This window comes from Nothoprocta perdicaria, unplaced genomic scaffold (assembly GCF_003342845.1).
Source record: "Nothoprocta perdicaria isolate Ctin4 unplaced genomic scaffold, notPer1 scaffold_72, whole genome shotgun sequence".
Classification (NCBI taxonomy): Eukaryota; Metazoa; Chordata; class Aves; order Tinamiformes; family Tinamidae; genus Nothoprocta; species Nothoprocta perdicaria.
Genome location: NW_020455999.1, coordinates 1,673,492 through 1,691,483, shown reverse-complemented (window position 1 = coordinate 1,691,483; position 17,992 = coordinate 1,673,492). Strand labels below are relative to the sequence as shown.

Below are 17,992 nucleotides of genomic sequence, written 5' to 3'. Positions count from 1 at the left end.
GACTTAAAATCCCATCTGCCCCCTCAAKCCCCTTCTTTTTGGAGGAACTCATGCATTTCATTTCAAATGCAAGAGAAAGGCTCTTTTGGAAGGGAGTTTGGCAGCTCTTAATGACCATGTCTGGCTGTTGATAGTTCTGGAAGGAGGAGCTGAATGAGAAACAGCTTGTGTCTGTGCCAGACATCCTTGTCTGCTGAGGAGGGAGCTGATCTCCCCGCGCTCTCCAAAGGCAAATATCGGTTTCACTCCCTTTCAAACAGGACACGGTCAGATTTAATACATAATAATAACTTTGCTTTTGCAGCTCCTGGCACGCCGAACGTTTTGTCACTGTTACTTAATTAATCTTCCAAACAACCCTATGAGGGAGGGAAGGATTAATTCCTCAGTGTTTTAATGGAGATAAAGGGGCACAGAGATTGTGGTAAGTGGCCTCCCATTGATGTTATGGCATCCAGGAATAGGACCAGGGAATTCCTGCTTCCCACCCTGGGCTGTGGAAACTTGTGTTTCTTTCTGACCCAGAGCATTAAGCCAAGAGACACCGGGCATTAACATCGATGTGGCACGTAGGGCTTGTGGAAGCCTTAGYAGGATTTGGGATGTGAATCCTCTGGGTGGTTTAATAATTTTATCTTTGAGCTGAAGCTGCCAGGGATGTCCATAATTAGGCTCATTAGGGAGTCCTTTTTCTGGCCACGGCAAATGTGCTCATGGAGAAGTTGTCACCGCAAGGTATGGAGGGACTAGTTATTTTCCCAGAATTTTCCATTTCATTTTTTTGCTTACATAACGAGCTGCAGCCTGGAGCCCCAGCACGCCTGCGTGCGTCCCGGCCGGCATCTGGGAACATCTGCCCTGCAGGTGTGGCTCGTCCCGATCCCAAGGGAAGCGGCCTGTCCTGCCCGCAGAGCTTCACGCCGAGAGATACAGGCTGCCCCCTTCCCTAAGGAAGAGCTGCCAYGTGTAGGAGACCCTGTACAAGAGTCACAAATGGGCCCTGGGTGGAACTGCATACACTTTGCGGGAGGCAGATCCCACAGAAACATTCCTGTTCCTGCTGAGCCAGATGGGGATCTGTCCATGGAATATGCTGGGAGCTGGTTTGAATCTTGCTGCTGTCCCCCAGTGCACCTGCTGCGAGTGGGTGCTTTGCAATGCAAGAGGCTTGTGCTTTCTCCATTTCTTCTTCACGTAACTGAGCTTTTTAATGTAATTGTCTTCCTAATACCCACTTTGGGGCTGGATTTCTGCCATGCTTCCATTTACAGCACGTGTGAGAGGTGCCCAGTCAACAGCAAATACCAAGCAAACCACAGCTGCCATTTCACCACGAAGAAAAAGAAGCACAAAAAATACACACAGGCCTCTCGGAGAAATCTGTGTTGACCAATTCCTGCCTAAGCTGGCAAGAAATAAGATATTACTTAATGCTGTTTAAATGTGCTGTTTGCTGTCATCACCTGAGGATATTCCTTGGTTTCTGMGCTGCTCTGCCGGTGGGACTCTTGTGTTTAGTTCATTTTTTGGATGYGGGCAGTTATTCCCTTGGGTTATTCTAGCCCCGTTGCCTAGGGCTGTCTAGGCTATAGGACCAGTCAGAAGAGGGGCAAGGCAGATGAGTTCTGGTCATGCATGTGTCCTGTTGCCTGATAATAATTCACTATTCCTATCCCTCTGGAATATAAAAATGCATCTGGGCAGATTTTTGTCACATATAGGTCATGCTCTGAGTGGCTTCCTTGAAGCACAAGTTAAAAATCATAATGTAAAACCCTGCRGAGTCTGGGGAATTGCTTTTTTCTCCAAGCAAGGGAACTGAGGCAGCTCCTCTTCGGCTGCAAGGGCTCTGCTCTGTGCTGAGCCCGTGCACCGATGGAAATAGCCGGAGGCCTGGAAAAGCATTAGGAGGAAGAGCCCAGCATTAGGAAGCGAGGAGGGCAGCCAGCCAGGAGATGACTACACCGCTTTCAGCTTCCCAGTAATTGGGACCTTGCATTTTGGGGTATGGCTGAAGTGGCTCGATTCCCTCTTGTCAAGCTCGCCCGCTCTCTGAGCCAGCTGCCTCCGACGAGGTTAGTGGGGACTCTAACTGCTGAGCATCCCCGTGTGCTCCACGGCTCTGSTCGTAACATCCGTACTTGCCTGGCTCTGTCCCATGGATTCTCAGTCCAAAACGTCCTCCTCCTCCACACCCCGTCCAAATATATCAACTCCTTTGCTCAGAGTAGGGTAAAGATGGGAGGAAATCACAGATCCCATCCCCACCTTCGAGCGGGAAGCAGACGTCCAGCCTGCCCTGGCTGTAGCGGATGCCTTCGGTTTAGCCCACGGTTCCTGCTTTCCTGGAAAGAAAGCAACCCCCCAAATCCCGGCTCTGTTTTTTTTCCAGCTCTTGGAAGCAAGACGAAACCAAGTGGAAAGATTGAATCTGGCAGTAAGAGGGCAATACATGACTTGTGAACGCAGAGAACAAAAATAGCTGGAAGTGAAAAAAAATTGCCTGAAAGAGGCTCTTCAATTATTCTGTTTCCTTCCCAAGCTCTGCCAGGGGCACAGACAGGCTGCCTGCCTGCGAGGAAGCCCTGGGTCGCAGCAAAACCCCAGCGCGTTACCAGAGRGAAAGAAGCTGCTTTTTCTGGCTGTGTTTGCAGATAGCTGATAGCAGATCCCTTGTGGCCAGAGCCCTGGGCGTCCTGAGGGAAATCTGCACTTCCATAGTGAGTCACCAGGATTTCATTTGCAGTGCAAGGCGGGTAGATTGTCCTGGGTTCTGGAGGCCACTTCCAGGGATCTGCCTAAGGAAGCGGCTGGAAGAAGKGCTAGGAAAAAGTGATTTGAATGGTGTGGCTTTGGTGGAGAAGGGTGGCCTGAGGTTTGCCACGTTTTGAGGTGCTATAGGAAGCAGGCTCATGCTGTAGCAATGAGCTGTGCTCTTGGGTTTCCTGCGCTTCCTGTTGGACGCCGGCCTCCGAGAAAGTCATTCCATACCACGTGTCTCAGTCTGGGAATGCCTCTTGCTGATGGCTGATGTCATGTTAATATTTCCCTTTAGGGGAAGCCTGGTGACCTTTGCAGCTGGATCCCACTGTCATATCTGTCAGAAAGAAGATAGATCCAATAATCAGGAAACAGATTCATCCTGATGCTGCCAAAGCCCCCTGTGAAAGAGGCTTAGGATGTTCAGGACCTAGTGCGAATCCCTCCTTCTGTCCCCCACTGACTCACACACCYTAATTCCTGCAGTCTTCACTTTTCTGGGGCTTTTGGGCTTCAATTCGTTATCTCTTTTTACTCTTCTCATTGCAGGGCAACCATTGATGAAGTGGAAACAGATGTGGTGGAGATAGAAGTGAAGCTTGACAAGGTAAGATGGAGCAGCATCGGCTTGGAGAGAGACGTGGGAATTACTGCTTAGGACCCCTCTGAGCACGGACCCCGTCACCGAGTAGCAGGAAATCGCTGTATAAAATCTGGGCTTGTGCACAGGGCCATGTCTCCCTCTGCTGCCAGGCACCTGTCAGGGCTGCTGTGTGACAGCAGGATGAGAGGGCCAGGTCGGTGCTCCTGGTGCTGGGAGATGGTGCTCTGCATGCTCACGCTGCCTCGGCTGCGCCGGCAGGTGCTGCCCGTGTCCCTGCTCCACCCGTTAAGGGAGTTGTCCCGTCTTGGTCTTTCCCAGGGGACCGGTTTGGGTGAGGTGCTGCTCAWGCAACACACTGGCAAGGCCTGGGTGTGTTTCTGTGCCTTGTTCAGTGCCGGTGAGCACTTGGTTTGTACACGATTTCCCCTTTAGCCTGTTCAAAGGGAGGCAAAGGGCAGTTTCAGAGATTCGCCCAGGGAACCCCAGACRTCTGGGTTTAGCTGCTCTTTCAGAGAGATTTCCTCTGCTCTGGCCTGTCCTACATGTGCAAAGTCATCCTTCCTCCCTGTGGGAGGATAAGGGAATAGGAGCTATTCAGTGCAAGGAGGTATCAGAAATGTGGCTTAATATTTGTTATTGAAATCTCTGAACTTCTCGTGGTTTGGTAAATTGGGAATTTGATTGCTAAAGGCAGAGACAGAGATTTCTCATAATATTCAGAAGTTTTCATAATATTCAGGTTTTCTTCCAGCTGTCAAAAGACCCCTTCCTAGCAGTGCTCTCCCAGCTCTCCTAATGTCTCAGGAGCCTTTCCAGAGCTAGGGAACATCGTTTCTGGATGTGCTCGTGCTGAATGGCCTTCAGCAGCTACTTGTAACCCAGCCTTGGCCTCAGACGTGTGCACAGAGCTGGAAACCGCCACGTTGCAGAATAGGCTGCGTTTCCTTTCCAGCCTTTCGTGTCCGTCTGCGCTCCAGATGTGACAGGAGCTGCATCTCTTTGCTTCCCTTCTCTGGGGCTATTCTAGGGGATAGTTCAAGCCTGCTGGCGGAGTGTATATATGTTTATACATTCAGATAGCCTTCTATAAATTCCTGCAGATTTGCAGGCAGAGRCGGGCAAGCTTGTTCTGCAGTGCAAGCCTAAAGAATGTGCTTCAGCACAGAGCCCAAAGGCTCTGGGTTACATAAACCCAAGCCCAAACTAGAACACCGTGCTTGCCGTGGGTGTTCTGACGTTCAGCTGGCAGCATTGTGCACTCAGGATAGGGGCACAATTCCTGCCTTTCTTTATCCCTTCTCTATAGAGAATTAGTGGAGAGACATCCGCAGCCTGTAGGTGAGGACAACTGGCAGTTAGATTTCCGAAACTGTTTTTCATTAGGGAGATTAATATCTCTAAGAAGCTCCTGGTTTTTGAGAATGGAAGATTTCAGTTCCAAGTAATGTTCCTTGTCAGCCTCTATATTTAGTTCAGTTAGTTAAAAAGCTTGGAACAATGATGACTTTCAAAAAATGTCTATTTAAGATACTGCTCAGTGGCCAGTCTGTTGCAGATCTCTTGGCCTACGCTTTGTGGTCTTAATGTGTTTAATGTAGCCCCTTTACAAGGAGTTTTGGCTAAAGGGAGATAGGCAAATGGCCAGGAATTCTGGCTAAAATGCAAATTAAGAGTCCAGCTTTTATAGCCAATTCCAGGCTTGCTGAGGCTAGAGAGTCTGGGAATTTCCGCTGAAGTTGTTAAATTACCTAAAGCTTCTAAAGGCTCTGCAGAGTTGCATGGCCAGGCTGCAGAAAGCCGCCTGCAGCATGAGGAAGCTGCCCTCCTGCTGCTGCAGGTTCCAAGTAACTTCATTAAAGCTGCCGTTTCCTAAAAGTCGCTGACATTCCTCAGAACAAACGTCCTTCCAGAGCCCACGGAGAGCCCATAGCAAGTCCCAAGCAGTTCAGACATGTGCCGTGCACCAGCCTAGCCTTCTTGGTGTGCAGAATTGTTGATTCATAGATGGTCGGGCTTGATGCTAGACCAGCATGCCAGGGAACATAGGAACTGCCCAGAACTGTTTCCTTAAGTGACAAATGACACGCTCAGATCATACCTTACCCTGAAAGCGAGGTTTTTGTCTCTCTCTCTCTGCTGTAAGGGCAGTTRCTGCAGCCACAGCAGGGACGTTCTCCTGCAGAGGTGCTGCAGGCTGGTTTTGGTGCAGGTTAAATGCAATGTGATTGCAAGGCGGTTGATGGCTGCCGCCTGCTCACGCCTCTCTCCTCGTGCAGCTGGTGAAGCTCTGCAGCAGCATGATTGAAGCAGGCAAAGCCTACATCACCACCAACAAGCACTTCGTCAGCGGCGTCCGGGATCTGTCACAGCAGTGCAAGAAGGATGAGATGATTTCTGTAAGTCAGCCTGTGAGGGGAAGTGTGGAACACACTGAGGGATATGGGATACCCATCTTGACGCTGTGCATTGCTTGTACACCCTAGTGCTTTGCACTATTTAAGGGGCTGTTTATTTAATGGGAGGTTTTAATTTGAGGAGAAAACCCTGCATCTGATAACGCAGTGCTGAAAAAGCAGCGTGAGATTGCTCATGTGCAGGGAGAGCTGGGCTTTTCGGAAGGCGCAGCGCTCTCCAGGTTGTTGGAATCTAGGTCAGTGAGCAGCAGTTCTTCAGGAAACACGGGAAGCAATCTGCAGGAGGAACGGCTGGGCACGAGCAGTTCAGCACTAAACTGGAGAGGACAGGGAGCCTATGGCTTCAGTGCCACACTCACTGACTGCCCGCGTGCTGAGTGACAGAGCGGCTCTTCAGGGCCTTAATGAGAGTGCCTGTCACGGCCTCCAGCCCTGGGGATGGGGACAGCTGCTCCTGGTCACTGCCACTTCCCTTTGACTTCTCTTGCAGGAGTGCCTGGACAAATTCGGAGACAGTCTGCAGGAGATGATTAACTACCACATGGTAAGAGGCCACTTCCTCTGTCCTGCGCTGATGGCCACCCCTCCCTCCAGGCACTGGTTACTGGTCTCTTGACCATGTTAACGCTGTAAAAAGATGGGGTTTGTGAAGGGGCTCGCCTGCAGATTACAGCCRCTGTGTGCTGGGTAGCCAAGGGAGCCACAATGGGGAACTGGTGCCTTTTGCAAAGGTTTTTATTTCTTTAATCTGTTGAACGGGGTGAATTGTGAGCCTGTTACAGCTCACTGGTACTCACGGTGGTCAGAGATAATGCGCCATGAACACCAGCAAATGGGATTTCTAGGGCAGAGGGGGTGCCAGGTGGGCTGCATGGGTGTCTTCTGGCTTGTTTCAGCTCAGAGAGGTGCAGCCAACATGCAGAGGGCTGAGATTAGAGCCCCTCTCCCAAAGGAGGAGCTCGTGCAGCTCTGCATCCCATATGGCTTGTTCTTCCTTTTGGAAGACTGGTGCCATGGGGACAGACAGGGTCCTGAGCAGCTCTCCTGGTCGGGACTTGGGGCAGGAACTGCTTGCGTGTGTAACATATCTGGGTGTGAAGTACCCTCGTGTGCCTGGCACGCAGAGTTGTGCCATTGGGACACGAAGGAGTCTGAGTGAATCAAAACGAACAGGCTGCTTTGATGGAGCGGAGCCTGTGAGCAGATTTGGAGGCTTGTTTGCGGGTCTCTGTTTAAGGACAACGCAGACYAAATTAATGCTATAGTAAGATGAGAGAAGGGAAATACGCAGACAGGAGCTGTTCTCCTGACCTCACTAACAGAGCCCAAGGAGTGAGAACCTACCCTTTTTTCCCATCCCAAAACACAGCATAAAGCTCATAGAAGAGGAAGGTGCTTTGTGTTGGTGGATCCATGTTTTTTAGGTCTGAAATTCAAAGAAGATACAAATACTYCCAAGTGAAGGAAGCTGCAGAGTGTTGGTGCTGGAGTGACCCACTTTTATGGCACGATGCCCTTGTCACAGTGTATTAGGCATGAATGTTACTTTGAAGYTAACCGTGTGCAGTTGGAGAAAAAGCTGCATCACATCCATTTAATTACTTCATGAAGCAGGTAGGAAGAGCTCCCTCCTGGTGGAAAATGACAGGGAAAAGAGGCTCGATGCATCCATCCCTCCGAGGACTGTTGGTATTTGGAAACAAACTGCTGTGCAGGGTTGGTGGTGCAGGGGGGAGCCTGGACAATCAATGGGATGATGCAGGAAAAGGTGTTTATGTCAGCGCAGAGAAAACCAAGTCCTAGTTCTTTGAAGCAGCTAAAGCTCCCTCTGAAAACGTAAGGTCTTTCTGCTCAGGAGCATGTGAAGCCCCCAGAGGTTACCCTTCCATTTCCAGGATYGCATGATGTCTGTGCGGGTAGGGCCAGCTCCAAGGAAGCTGTCCCAGCCGGAAAGCTCCGGGGTCCCCCAGCTCCCTGCAGCTTCCTCTGCGTCCCTGTTCTCTGCCAAAAACGGCACTCCTGGCATCATTCTTGTCTTAGCCAACTAACCCGCAGAAGATCCCTTCCCAGAGCTGCCACATCCCCAGCAGACCTAGTAAAACCCTTCCCACGCAACCCCCCTTGTTCAGCAGGCGTGAGCTCCTCCCCACAAGCTGTCAAAGACAGTATTTTGCTACCACCAGCCTCATACCCATGGGGAAAAATGATTAAAACCCCTCTGTTTTGGGGCTTTCTGAGAGCACCCTCTTCCCTAACTGCAGAGCGGTGCAAGTGCCGCTCCAGGAAAGGCTCTGGAGCGACTGCAGCATCTCTGAGAGCTGTGCAAGGAGCAGGTTATTTTGGGGGGCTGCTGCTGGCTTCCTTGGGGAGAGGGGTGTATTTGTGTGTGTGCAGGCGTAGCTTGGCTCGTCGTGTCTGAGCATCTCAGCTATGAAGCAGTTGTCAGTGCTCACTCCAGGCGTGCAGCCAGGGCCGTATGTACAGCTGGAACAAGTTAAAAAGAAAGGAAAACGGACCAAAAATGAGTTGGAAAAACTTGTTCTTTAATTTTGCTGCTAGAGCACCGGGCTAGAAGACATTCCTGCTTCTATTTCAGCCCTACAAAATCCCAATATAACACACTGTCCTGCACACAGACCATGAACACACCAAGCTGCAGAGCATTTTCACTTTTCTTTGGATGCACAGGGACAAAAAAGTAAAACAGCACTGGAGAGACAGCTGACAAAAGAGAAAGCCGAGTTCAGAAGAGCTGGGCTCGGTGTCCTCTGGCTCTCTGYGAGTGAACAACCCTGTTCCAAGGAACAGTCTCAGGAGAGGATTTCAACCACAGCCAGCAGCCTGCTTAGCAAACAGAGCTGCGTTCAGAGGTGTGTCCTGGAAATCTTTGCTCACGCGAATGTCCCCTCCAGGGCACTGCCCTCCCAGCAGTGTTGCAGTTTGCCCCCTTGCTAGTTCTGTTCTGTTTCATCACTCTTCTCCCTTGCAAGAGCCTGTGTCTCAACACAGAAGGAGCCAGCACTTTGCAGCAACTCCCTGGCCGATGGGAGGAACAGTCGGTGCAGCCCAGGACGGATGCTGTGTCACGTCACCTCCTCAGGCCTCCCTGCTCTGCTTGGGCTGCTGCAAACTCCCAGCTGCCTCCAGAAGACCTTGGAGCAGTGGGTGGCAGATTGGGATGCTAGAGCCCTGCAGCAACCACAGCTTGGCGCTTCGTTTCACCTGAGCCTGAGTGGCATGAACTGCAATTTTGCTCACGGGCCTCCCCACGATGACTTCTCCTCTCCACCTACCGCATTGGAGTGAATTAATTTTGACCGTGGCCTGCCAAGACGCTCTGTGCTGCAAGTGCTACTTGTTCATCAAACAGATGCTATGCTGTCAGCATCAACCTCTGCTTGCTTGCTCCCATCTTTCTCTCCCAAATACAAACACCCTCCTTAAAATCAAGGTCTGATTGAGTCTGAGCCTGTTTGAACTGAAGCATGTACCAGGGCTCTTGAATTTTTCAGGAGAAAAGCGTGGTTTTGAAGTTACACTATCCTGCCGCCCTATAGGTTTAATGTAAGGAGCAGTTTTGGTTTGTTTTCCAGGGTACAATCTTTCAGGTGAGCTTGCCGTGAATGTAATGCTACTCATGGGTGGTATTTATCTGATGTGCCATTTCTCAAGCAATTTAGGACTAAATCACATAGCCAGCCAGGAATAACAGGCCTTTGAGCATCCCCTGCCAGACACAAGATGCTCAAATTCTGCCTGGCCATCTGGCCAGTGAAGTTGCTACGTTCAGCTGGTGGAAGCTGCACTGGGAGGGAAGAAAACTGCAGGAATCTGAAATCCGTGAAAAACATGGCATACACTGGCACTGTGGAGTCCTGTTTTGCCCCTGGAACAGGCACGGTGATGTTTGCATCCTCTTTCCAAGGCTCTATGAGACACACCCTGGCTCAGCTGGGAAAGAGTTGGAAACAGGAAAGTTCTTTGCAGCTCTTCAGCGGGAGAGGTGGTTGAAGAGAAGAGAAAGAAGGGCCAGAAGGAAAGAAAGAGGGTGAGTTTGTCCTCATGTGAGGCAGCTGCAAGTGAAGCTCCACACCCGCCATCATCAGGGGGACTCAGCMGAACAGCTCGTTCTCTCAGGTGGTCCTGATCTCATCTTGGGATGTTGGTGTCAGGGCCTGAGAGCACAAAGAGGCCCTGAGCAGCCTCACCTGGGGCCTCCACCCACACCCTCTAGCRTGAGCCCAAGAGGCCATTTAAGCTCAGGCTGGCTGGATGCTCCTGCTCCCTGATTATTGCTACTATGAATGTCTCAATCTGATGGGTGTTTCTAGCCAACCCTCTCCCAATGTGTAGCTCTGATTTCCCCCTTTGGAACTATGTGTGGGTAAGTGATGAGTGGAACAGTCCCTGGTGGGCATCTCATCTTGCCTTAGCTCCTGCTTTGCCTTGCAGCCTGGTAGGAGCCCCTTTCTCTTGGAGGAAGATGGTGGGAATGTTGTAGCATTTGCTTCTCTTTGGATGTGTCCTGTGCCAGGGTTGCACTGCAGGAGCAGAATTCTGCTCCACTGATCTCTCTGATTTTGCAGGGATGAGAAATCCCTCCTTCCCTGACAAATCCAGTTTTGAGCTGTATCCAGTGGCCTCAGGAGCTTATGCTGAGGAAGTGAAATGTAGGATCCAGCCGTTTGCTGTTGTTGGGTGGGAGCTGTGTTCCCCCCTGCTCATGTGCGGATGTGACTCACAGGCTGGACTCATCTTGCCCTGGTGGCGGCTAAGAGAGAGGGTGGGGTGATATTTGGTCTGGACAACGTTAACCCAAATGATTTATCCCAAGCATGTCTGGGAAAGGAGAGAAAGCCAGGGAAGAACTCTGTATTTAAAGTTCTAGCTCTTAATATTCCTCTTAGTTTGCTTTGAGATGGAAACCAACAACGGAAACTCTGCAGATGGAGGTACAAGTGGAAACTACATAGTCTTCTAGTAGAACCACATAGTGTCAAGAGTGTGACCTGCATCCATCCAGTTGGAAGATGTCAGCTAGGGAGGGCGTCCCTGTCTGTACTGGTCACAGTTGTGTTTCCAGGAGCTCTTTGGGTTAAATCAGTAGCCTGAAGGTGCAGGGTTAGGCTGGAGCAAAGGAAGCAGAGCTCCTGGTGCCAAAGAGCTGCGGTCGGTCAGAGCTCAGCTCTGCGRTGCCGCAGGGCATCGTTGTGTCTTGGGCCAGTGCCTGGCGCTTCYGGGAGGGGAATGACCCGGGGTCTGTGGCCTGGGAGCCTCTTTCCATCTGGTCCCAATTAGCTGAAGGGCTCTGTCATCCCAGGACACGGCTCAAACGTGGAGTTATTTGTGGTCATGGCCATCAGAGAGGGATGGGAGGGAAGCGAACACTGCTGTTGGGGTCTCTGGCAGAGGGGGRATGCCTTTCAAAGGATGATGATGAGAGCCAGAGGTGATGGAGTATCCAGAAATGGAGCTGGGGCTTTCTTTTGGTGGGGAGGGTGGATGGGAGCATGAAGTTGAAATGGTTGTTAGGAACTCTTTCTGCTGTATGCTTGGTAACAAAAAAGCACAGTGTTTTGATGCTGAAGGTRGAACCCCTCTCCCATGCAGGTTTGTGTGTTATACTGGGCAGGTGGACACAGCCCTTAATAGGCAGAGGTTTGCAGAAATATTTTGAGATATTGGGGCCGGCTCTGATGTACCCTAGGAGGTGTTCCAGTCCTCAGCGTTGCAGGGACAGTGCCCTCCTCTGGCGAAAGGAGAAAATGGAGGGATGGGACTGGAAAGGGGCTGGGAAGGCACCTGCTCCTACAAGAACTCGCTAATGGAAGTCGGTCTGCAGCACAGGCCCCTCGGGGCTGAGCAGGGCCTGGCACGGGCCGAGGGAGCCCTGCCCTGGGAGGCAGCGCTGCTCGGGGGGGAAGCTCAAATCACTGCGAGGGCATCGAGCAGAGGGCACCAACAAGGCTGGGGGGATGCCGAGTCCCTGCACTTAGGATCCTGGAGAGCAATCGTAGATTTTCTGACTCCCAAATGTTTACGTACTGGATGGTTTCTGTCTTTTCTTCCAGATCCTGTTTGACCAGGCTCAGAGGTCAGTCCGGCAGCAACTACACAATTTTGTGAAAGAGTGAGTACTTGCCTTTTCAGACTAGTTTTCATCCTCTCGAACCTCCGTTGCCTCTGTCCACACTGGAAAAGAGCTGCAGTCTCCATGTAACCCAGGCAAAGCTCTGCCTGGAGCAAAAGAGAYGCTGAGGGCAGAGGCAAGGTCAGGTTTGTGCAATGGCCATTGCTGTCCTCTTGCCTCTTTGATTGCTCTGTTGTCAGTCAGGGGTCTTGATCCTGTTTCGAATTTTTTCTTAAATCTGGCCATRGGGCAAAATTTCAGGTTTAATAAGGTTCCTCTGTTGAATTTAGAAATCAAACGCATTCCAGAGCAGGATCAGTAAAGACTTTTGAGCTGAGCCAGGCTTGGATACTGCTCACGCCTTATGTTAGATGCAGATTTTGCTTAGGGTTTAKCGCCTGCTTGCAGAGAGGAGGAGCTTTCCTGGCGACTGACTTCAGGATCCAGAAAATCGTTGCAAGGATGTTAACTTTGGATGCCRAAGGATGTTAACAGGGCGGGCCTGGCATGGAGCAGAACCAGGCTCSGGAAGCCGCTCGGATGGGGACAGTCTGAACCTTGGATCAAAGGCAGCCTGGTTTGATCCATCCCTTCAGCAGAGATGGGAGAGCAGCTTCCCGGCCGCCTCCGTGGGCGCCTCCCGTCAGCTCCGCTTGCTCCAAGCGCCTGTTTCCCCGGGGCAGGTACCTAGTGCAGCGTGAGAGCCCAACTCAAGCGAATGTAGGTCAGAGAGGCGACCGAGGCCCGTGGCTCAGCCCGGCCGGTTGCCATGGGAACCGGCAATTGCCTGTGAATCCTCCCAGCTGGGTGGTTTGGTGTGAGGGAGTCCCTAGCTGACCCCCCTACCCCCTTCCTCATCCTCCTGCCTGCCTGGTTCTGCACCCACTTGCTCTCTAATCATTTCTCTGATGAGCTCAGATCTAATCTGCTTAAGTCCTGGCAGTTGGAGCGGGAATTTCACATTCATTTTGGGCCTGTCATCCTTCTAACACCTTTGATGTCGTCCTCTTTGCGCTCATACTGCTCAGCCCCCGCGTTTTCATGCCCTGGCGCTTTGATCTTTGCAGTGCTTTTACTCTTAGTTTGGAAACAATTTCTGTGCTTGGCACTGTTTGGAATAATCTGCCCAGGGCCACATCCGCAACCGACAGTGGGGACAAAAGAACATCAGTAACGATGCCCTATATGGCGTTTCATGCATATCTGACAGGGGTGTTCAGTCTCTAACCGGTCCCCAGGCCCTGAAGGTTTCTACCCAATACACTTCTGTGGTATTCTTTCCACTGGAGATATAAAGAAATGAGGGATTTATTCCCCACCAGGCAGGATGGAAAGCCACATGAAACCCTCACATCCCTGAGCTACAAGGGACCTGAGACTTGAACAAAGAAGTGCCCAAGCTCCTTATCTTCCTGCTAGTGATCTGGGTGGTTCCTGTCACGAGGAGCCCTGTGCGCTGGCACCGTGAAGAAGCGACTTCTTCCAGGACTGCAGTCTCGTCACATCTATTTTCTTTTAACCTTGCTGTACCTGCCCATGGGAGAGGCTAGACCAGAGGCTGGTCCCTACATCAGCACGTGTAACTTCRGGCTGTTTGCCAGGAGGTTTTTACGGTCTGATTGCTGACACACTCAGCTAAAGAGTTTCATCTGTCCTGCACCAAAGCATTAGTGGCTGCTGTTTATTTGCTGACAGTTTTGAACTTCTTTGTAACGCAGAACAACTTACAATTGAGGGAGATCAGCAGAGCTCCCCTCTGAGTGAGCAATAAGTGTTTGCTTCTGGGTTGTGGCAGATCCGAGTGGGGCAGCTGAAAGCAGTGACTTATCCCGTGCAGACATTCAGCCCCTTTCCTTGGTACTGAACTGCCAAGCAGAGAGATGCCAGAAGAGGCAGAGCTGAGCAGCCTTTCCTGAACTACTTCAATTTAATTCAGGCATAATAAATAAATTGAAGCCAGACAGCCCTGCATGACTTAAAGATGGTCTGTGAATGGTGCCAAAGCTGCTCCCTGTTCCATTCAATTAGCTTCAGAAGAAGCGGAGTAGACGTGTTGAGGTGGTATCTGCATCAGCTTACTGCCATAGTGCGTGACATGCGAGTAAACGCAAAGCACCTTCGTTTAGTTACTTTCACTTCCCTCGCAGCTTTGAGGAGATGGGGCCAGGCCCTTGTTCTATGTTTTTGTAGCCTCCTTCCTGCAAAGCAGATCCCTGATATGGTTCATGGAGAGTTTCCTTAGTTTCCTTACGCATTCAAGGCAGAATGCGTAAGTACGGGTACAGTAGAGGTTGGTAGGGTCAGKATATCGCTGAGTAGAGTTAGGATATCACTGACATTTGCACCAGGTCCTCTGAGGGATCGTAGTGTACCTGGCTCCACCTCTCTTTCTGCACTGATCAGTGATGTTCTGGCTGCTCCAGATGTTGGTCCCCATCATCTCATCATAGAATCCCATAGATTTCCCATMATCTCATCATCATCTCTGTTCTGTTGGGTTTCAGTGATGTGCGGAAGTTCAAGGAAACCAAGAAGCAGTTCGACAAGGTGAGAGAGGACATGGAGATTTCCCTGGTGAAGAATGCCCAGGCACCTCGGCACAAACCTCATGAAGTAGAGGAGGCCACGGGCACCCTGACCATCACCAGAAAGTGCTTCCGGCATCTGGCCCTAGACTATGTGTTACAGGTGGGTGTCTGAGCCTCCAGTTCTCGCTTCTTCTCCCAGTACAGAACAAAAGAGCAAAATGCCAAATAATCCACAGCAGAGAATGAAGATCGTTGATGAATGAGAGCAAATAGACATTTACAGCTAGGCTCAGAAGGGCAGTGAGTTATTAACATTTTGAGCACTTGGCCCTCTGTCTCTGATGGTGGGAAGTTCTTGGGACTGGTATAAGAGAGACCCTGAAGCCACCAAGGTTGGCTGGAGGTTTGCACACCGGTTAACTGAAGCAACAAAACTGTTGCTTCTTTCCCACCTTGCAGAACTTACCTTCACCTTCAGCTTTGTCCAGAGACCTGAAGCTSGTGTGGTAGAACTGTGCAGAACTTGTTAGAGCTCTTTCTAGAACCTTTCTCCAGAATCTTCTCTGGAGCTGTGTCTCTGCGCAGTCTGTGGTTTGCTGGTAGGGGCATTGCAGCAAGTTGTTCACGTGCAGATCTCTGTGCTGGATTGCTCGCTGATGCTGACAGTCTTGTCTCGATCCCTTCACAGATTAATGTTCTGCAGGCCAAGAAGAAGTTTGAAATCCTGGATGCGGTAAGAGCTCGCTGTTTCTTGTGGCCTGTTAAAGGCTTCCCCTTGAGGTTGCCATCCTGATGCCTCTCCCTGGGGACACTGTTGGGACTGCCCTGGGGGATGCAGATATGCTAACAGGAGGGGAGTATTAAGACACTCTGCTGGCCAGAACCAGAAGGGAATTTCAGAGTTGAAGGAAACTGATGCTCTTAGTGCTTTGTACTCATTACAGGATTGCTTGACATTGCAGGAAGATTTGTGGGAGGAGGAAAGGAGAGATGAGGGAGAGGCGGTGAATGGGTAGGTTGCCCTGGGAAGGGATGTTGTAGAGGGGACCTTGAGGGGACMCATTTATGAGGAATAATAGGTGAAGTGCCTTTCACGCGTAGTTGTCTCGGGGCCTGTTCTGACTTGKCTTTTCTTTCCCTCCCCAGATGCTGTCCTTCATGCATGCCCAGTACACCTTTTTCCAGCAGGGCTACAGTCTTCTCCATGAACTGGATCCCTACATGAAGAAACTCGCTACAGAGGTAAGGGGATGGGGGAGACTTAGTTCCTTTTGTCCTTTCTTCTGCTCTCCTTTGTCCAAAAAGGGCCTCCCCATTCCTGTTCAGCTTCCACACTTGATTATCAGGGAGTGGTACACAAAGCCCTGCACTGGTGTAATCACAACTCGGGGAAGCAGAGCTGGACAGTGCTGCTTAAACCTCCTTCCTGGCTTTTCTACCTGATGTTCTTCTCCCTTTCTGTAGCTGGACCAGCTGGTGATCGACTCTGCAGTGGAGAAGAGGGAGATGGAGCACAAGCACGCTTTGATACAGCAGAGGGTGAGTCCTGGGTCACAGTTTGACCAAGCAGCACTTCTCATCAGGATGGGAATGGCAAATCTACCATCTGATGAGGAGCCTCRCTGGGGCAGCCCTTCACAGCCTGAAGTCAGAAGTTACTGAGATAGATACGATAACCAGGTGATGGTTTGGTTAAATGCTGCACAGTCCATAGCCAAGGGCATTGCTGTCTGGGAGCCTATCTGGCAGGTAGGTTTGATCAAGTGCAGAGCATTCAGCAACTGACACGTGCCAGTACACAAGGGAGAGGGATACAGGGAGGCCTGTGATCGCTGCAGTTCCCTCCCACCCTTTCTCCTTTTCTCTCCTTTACTGTCTCGCATCCTTCTGCTGGCTGAGCAAGCCGACTCGTGTAGCAAGCCCCATGATCTCCAGCTGCTACAGAATGAGCATATTCCCTCTGACACTTCTCTCTGCTCACACATCTGGCCAGTCAGGCTTACAGATGGCCCAGCCTCTGTGAAGTCACCTAGCAGGCAGATGAATGGACGTGCTCCTCTGGTCCCCAGAGGCAGGATTTGCTGCAGGGCCTCTTTTTTTTTTTCCCCTATTCACAGGCAGCTCCCGCTGCACTGAGTTATGTTAACAGGTTGTGAGGGGAAGACAGGGCTCAATGCTGGCACTGAGGGAGAAGCACGTTGCAATGAACTSCTTCTGTGCAAGTCTGCTCCAAGCTGCAGCCTGGATGATCCTTTCTTAAGGTGATGCGACACGGCCGCAGGCCTGAGCAGCTGCGGAAGGTCTGTGGGGTCCCAAGCCGTAGRGCTCCTGCCAACCAGGATAACTCGCTGCCTCTGCATTTCATAGAATTGTGAAATGATTGTCAGAAAAGTTTGASCCTTCAGTAGGGAAGCAACTTGKYTTAGCAAGATCTCTGCTTTCTGGACCTGTCATTTGGGGATGATTCCATGTCTCATTTTTGTAGAAACATTGACTAATTTCTTTTTCTTCTTTTCTTTCTCTTTTTTTCCATGGGTTGTTCATCTGCCCTTGCAGACACTCCTGCAGGTGAGTACCCACATGTGTTTCCTTTTTTCATTTCTCAATCAAGTAAAGATCCAAAGTGCTTTGCTGCTTTGGATCTTCGCTTGAAGTCCCGCCTTCAAAAGCAAGTCTGTTGACCCAAGCTTCCCCTGCCGTCCTCTGYTTTTGCATCTGCCAGAACATCTCCATGCACCAGCCACAATAAGAGGGACTTTCTGAGAGCCAAAATAAATAGGCATTCAGGACCCAAGCCATCTGGCAGGCATTTGTGTGAACTGACATTAATCCATATGATGAAAACGAGTGGCCCTTTCTAATGCTGYCTCTCCAAAATGCCCCATCTCATGAAATGGAAATGTAACTTGAGAKCTTATGACAGACACTTGCTGGGAGTTGGCCTGTGCATGTGCCCCCCTTAAGTGTTCGGAGGGTTGGAAAATCCATTTGTGAGCCATCAGTATCGGTCCCCAGGGGAGCTCCACTGGACTGATGACTTCATCTGAGGAAACACGGAGGCTCTCCACAGTGCAATGCATTTCATGGCTTTGCCCACTGGACATAAGAGTAATATAAGTGTCTTTTATCCTCAACTCGATGTCTTCCCAACCAGCCTGCTGAGGCCTGACACAAAGGGAGGGGATCCTCTTTGAAACGGTAGATTTTTATTTGGAAGTGTGCTCAGTGTGGGGGAGTTCACATGTTTTCTTATGGATGGACCAGATTGCTTCAGCTGAATGTGCACAGACACACAGAAGTAGGTTGGCCCACTTAGGAGAAATTCTGGAGGATTCTCTTCTGGAATACGTGGGCCAAGGAAGCTTTTCAACTCCCTGCAAGAAGGGAATAGATAACATTTAAGCTAGTCTTCCCTTCCAGATTCTGACCTTTCTGAATCCATCTACTTCATCTAGTCTGGGAGACCAGTCTGTCTGAAAGTGCAAGAATACAGGGCTATATATAATTTCCTTTGCAGCTTCCTACCTGCTCCGGAGGAGCGGAGGGAGCTTGTGCC

The 17,992-nt window shown here is 50.6% G+C and overlaps 1 protein-coding gene across 4 annotated transcripts in view; it reads left to right on the top strand.

Annotated features, from left to right (window-relative positions):
* Nucleotides 1–17,992, top strand: part of ACAP3 (ArfGAP with coiled-coil, ankyrin repeat and PH domains 3) — a 56,590-nt gene that overhangs the window by 17,270 nt on the left and 21,328 nt on the right. For all 4 annotated transcript variants that reach the window (XM_026050970.1, XM_026050969.1, XM_026050967.1 and 1 more), the window contains exons 2-10: nt 3,310–3,367; nt 5,641–5,760; nt 6,269–6,322; nt 11,850–11,908; nt 14,413–14,596; nt 15,125–15,169; nt 15,583–15,678; nt 15,901–15,975; nt 16,993–17,004. In XM_026050970.1, the coding sequence (XP_025906755.1) occupies nt 3,310–3,367; nt 5,641–5,760; nt 6,269–6,322; nt 11,850–11,908; nt 14,413–14,596; nt 15,125–15,169; nt 15,583–15,678; nt 15,901–15,975; nt 16,993–17,004 (703 nt within the window). The remainder of the gene's footprint in view (nt 1–3,309; nt 3,368–5,640; nt 5,761–6,268; nt 6,323–11,849; nt 11,909–14,412; nt 14,597–15,124; nt 15,170–15,582; nt 15,679–15,900; nt 15,976–16,992; nt 17,005–17,992) is intronic.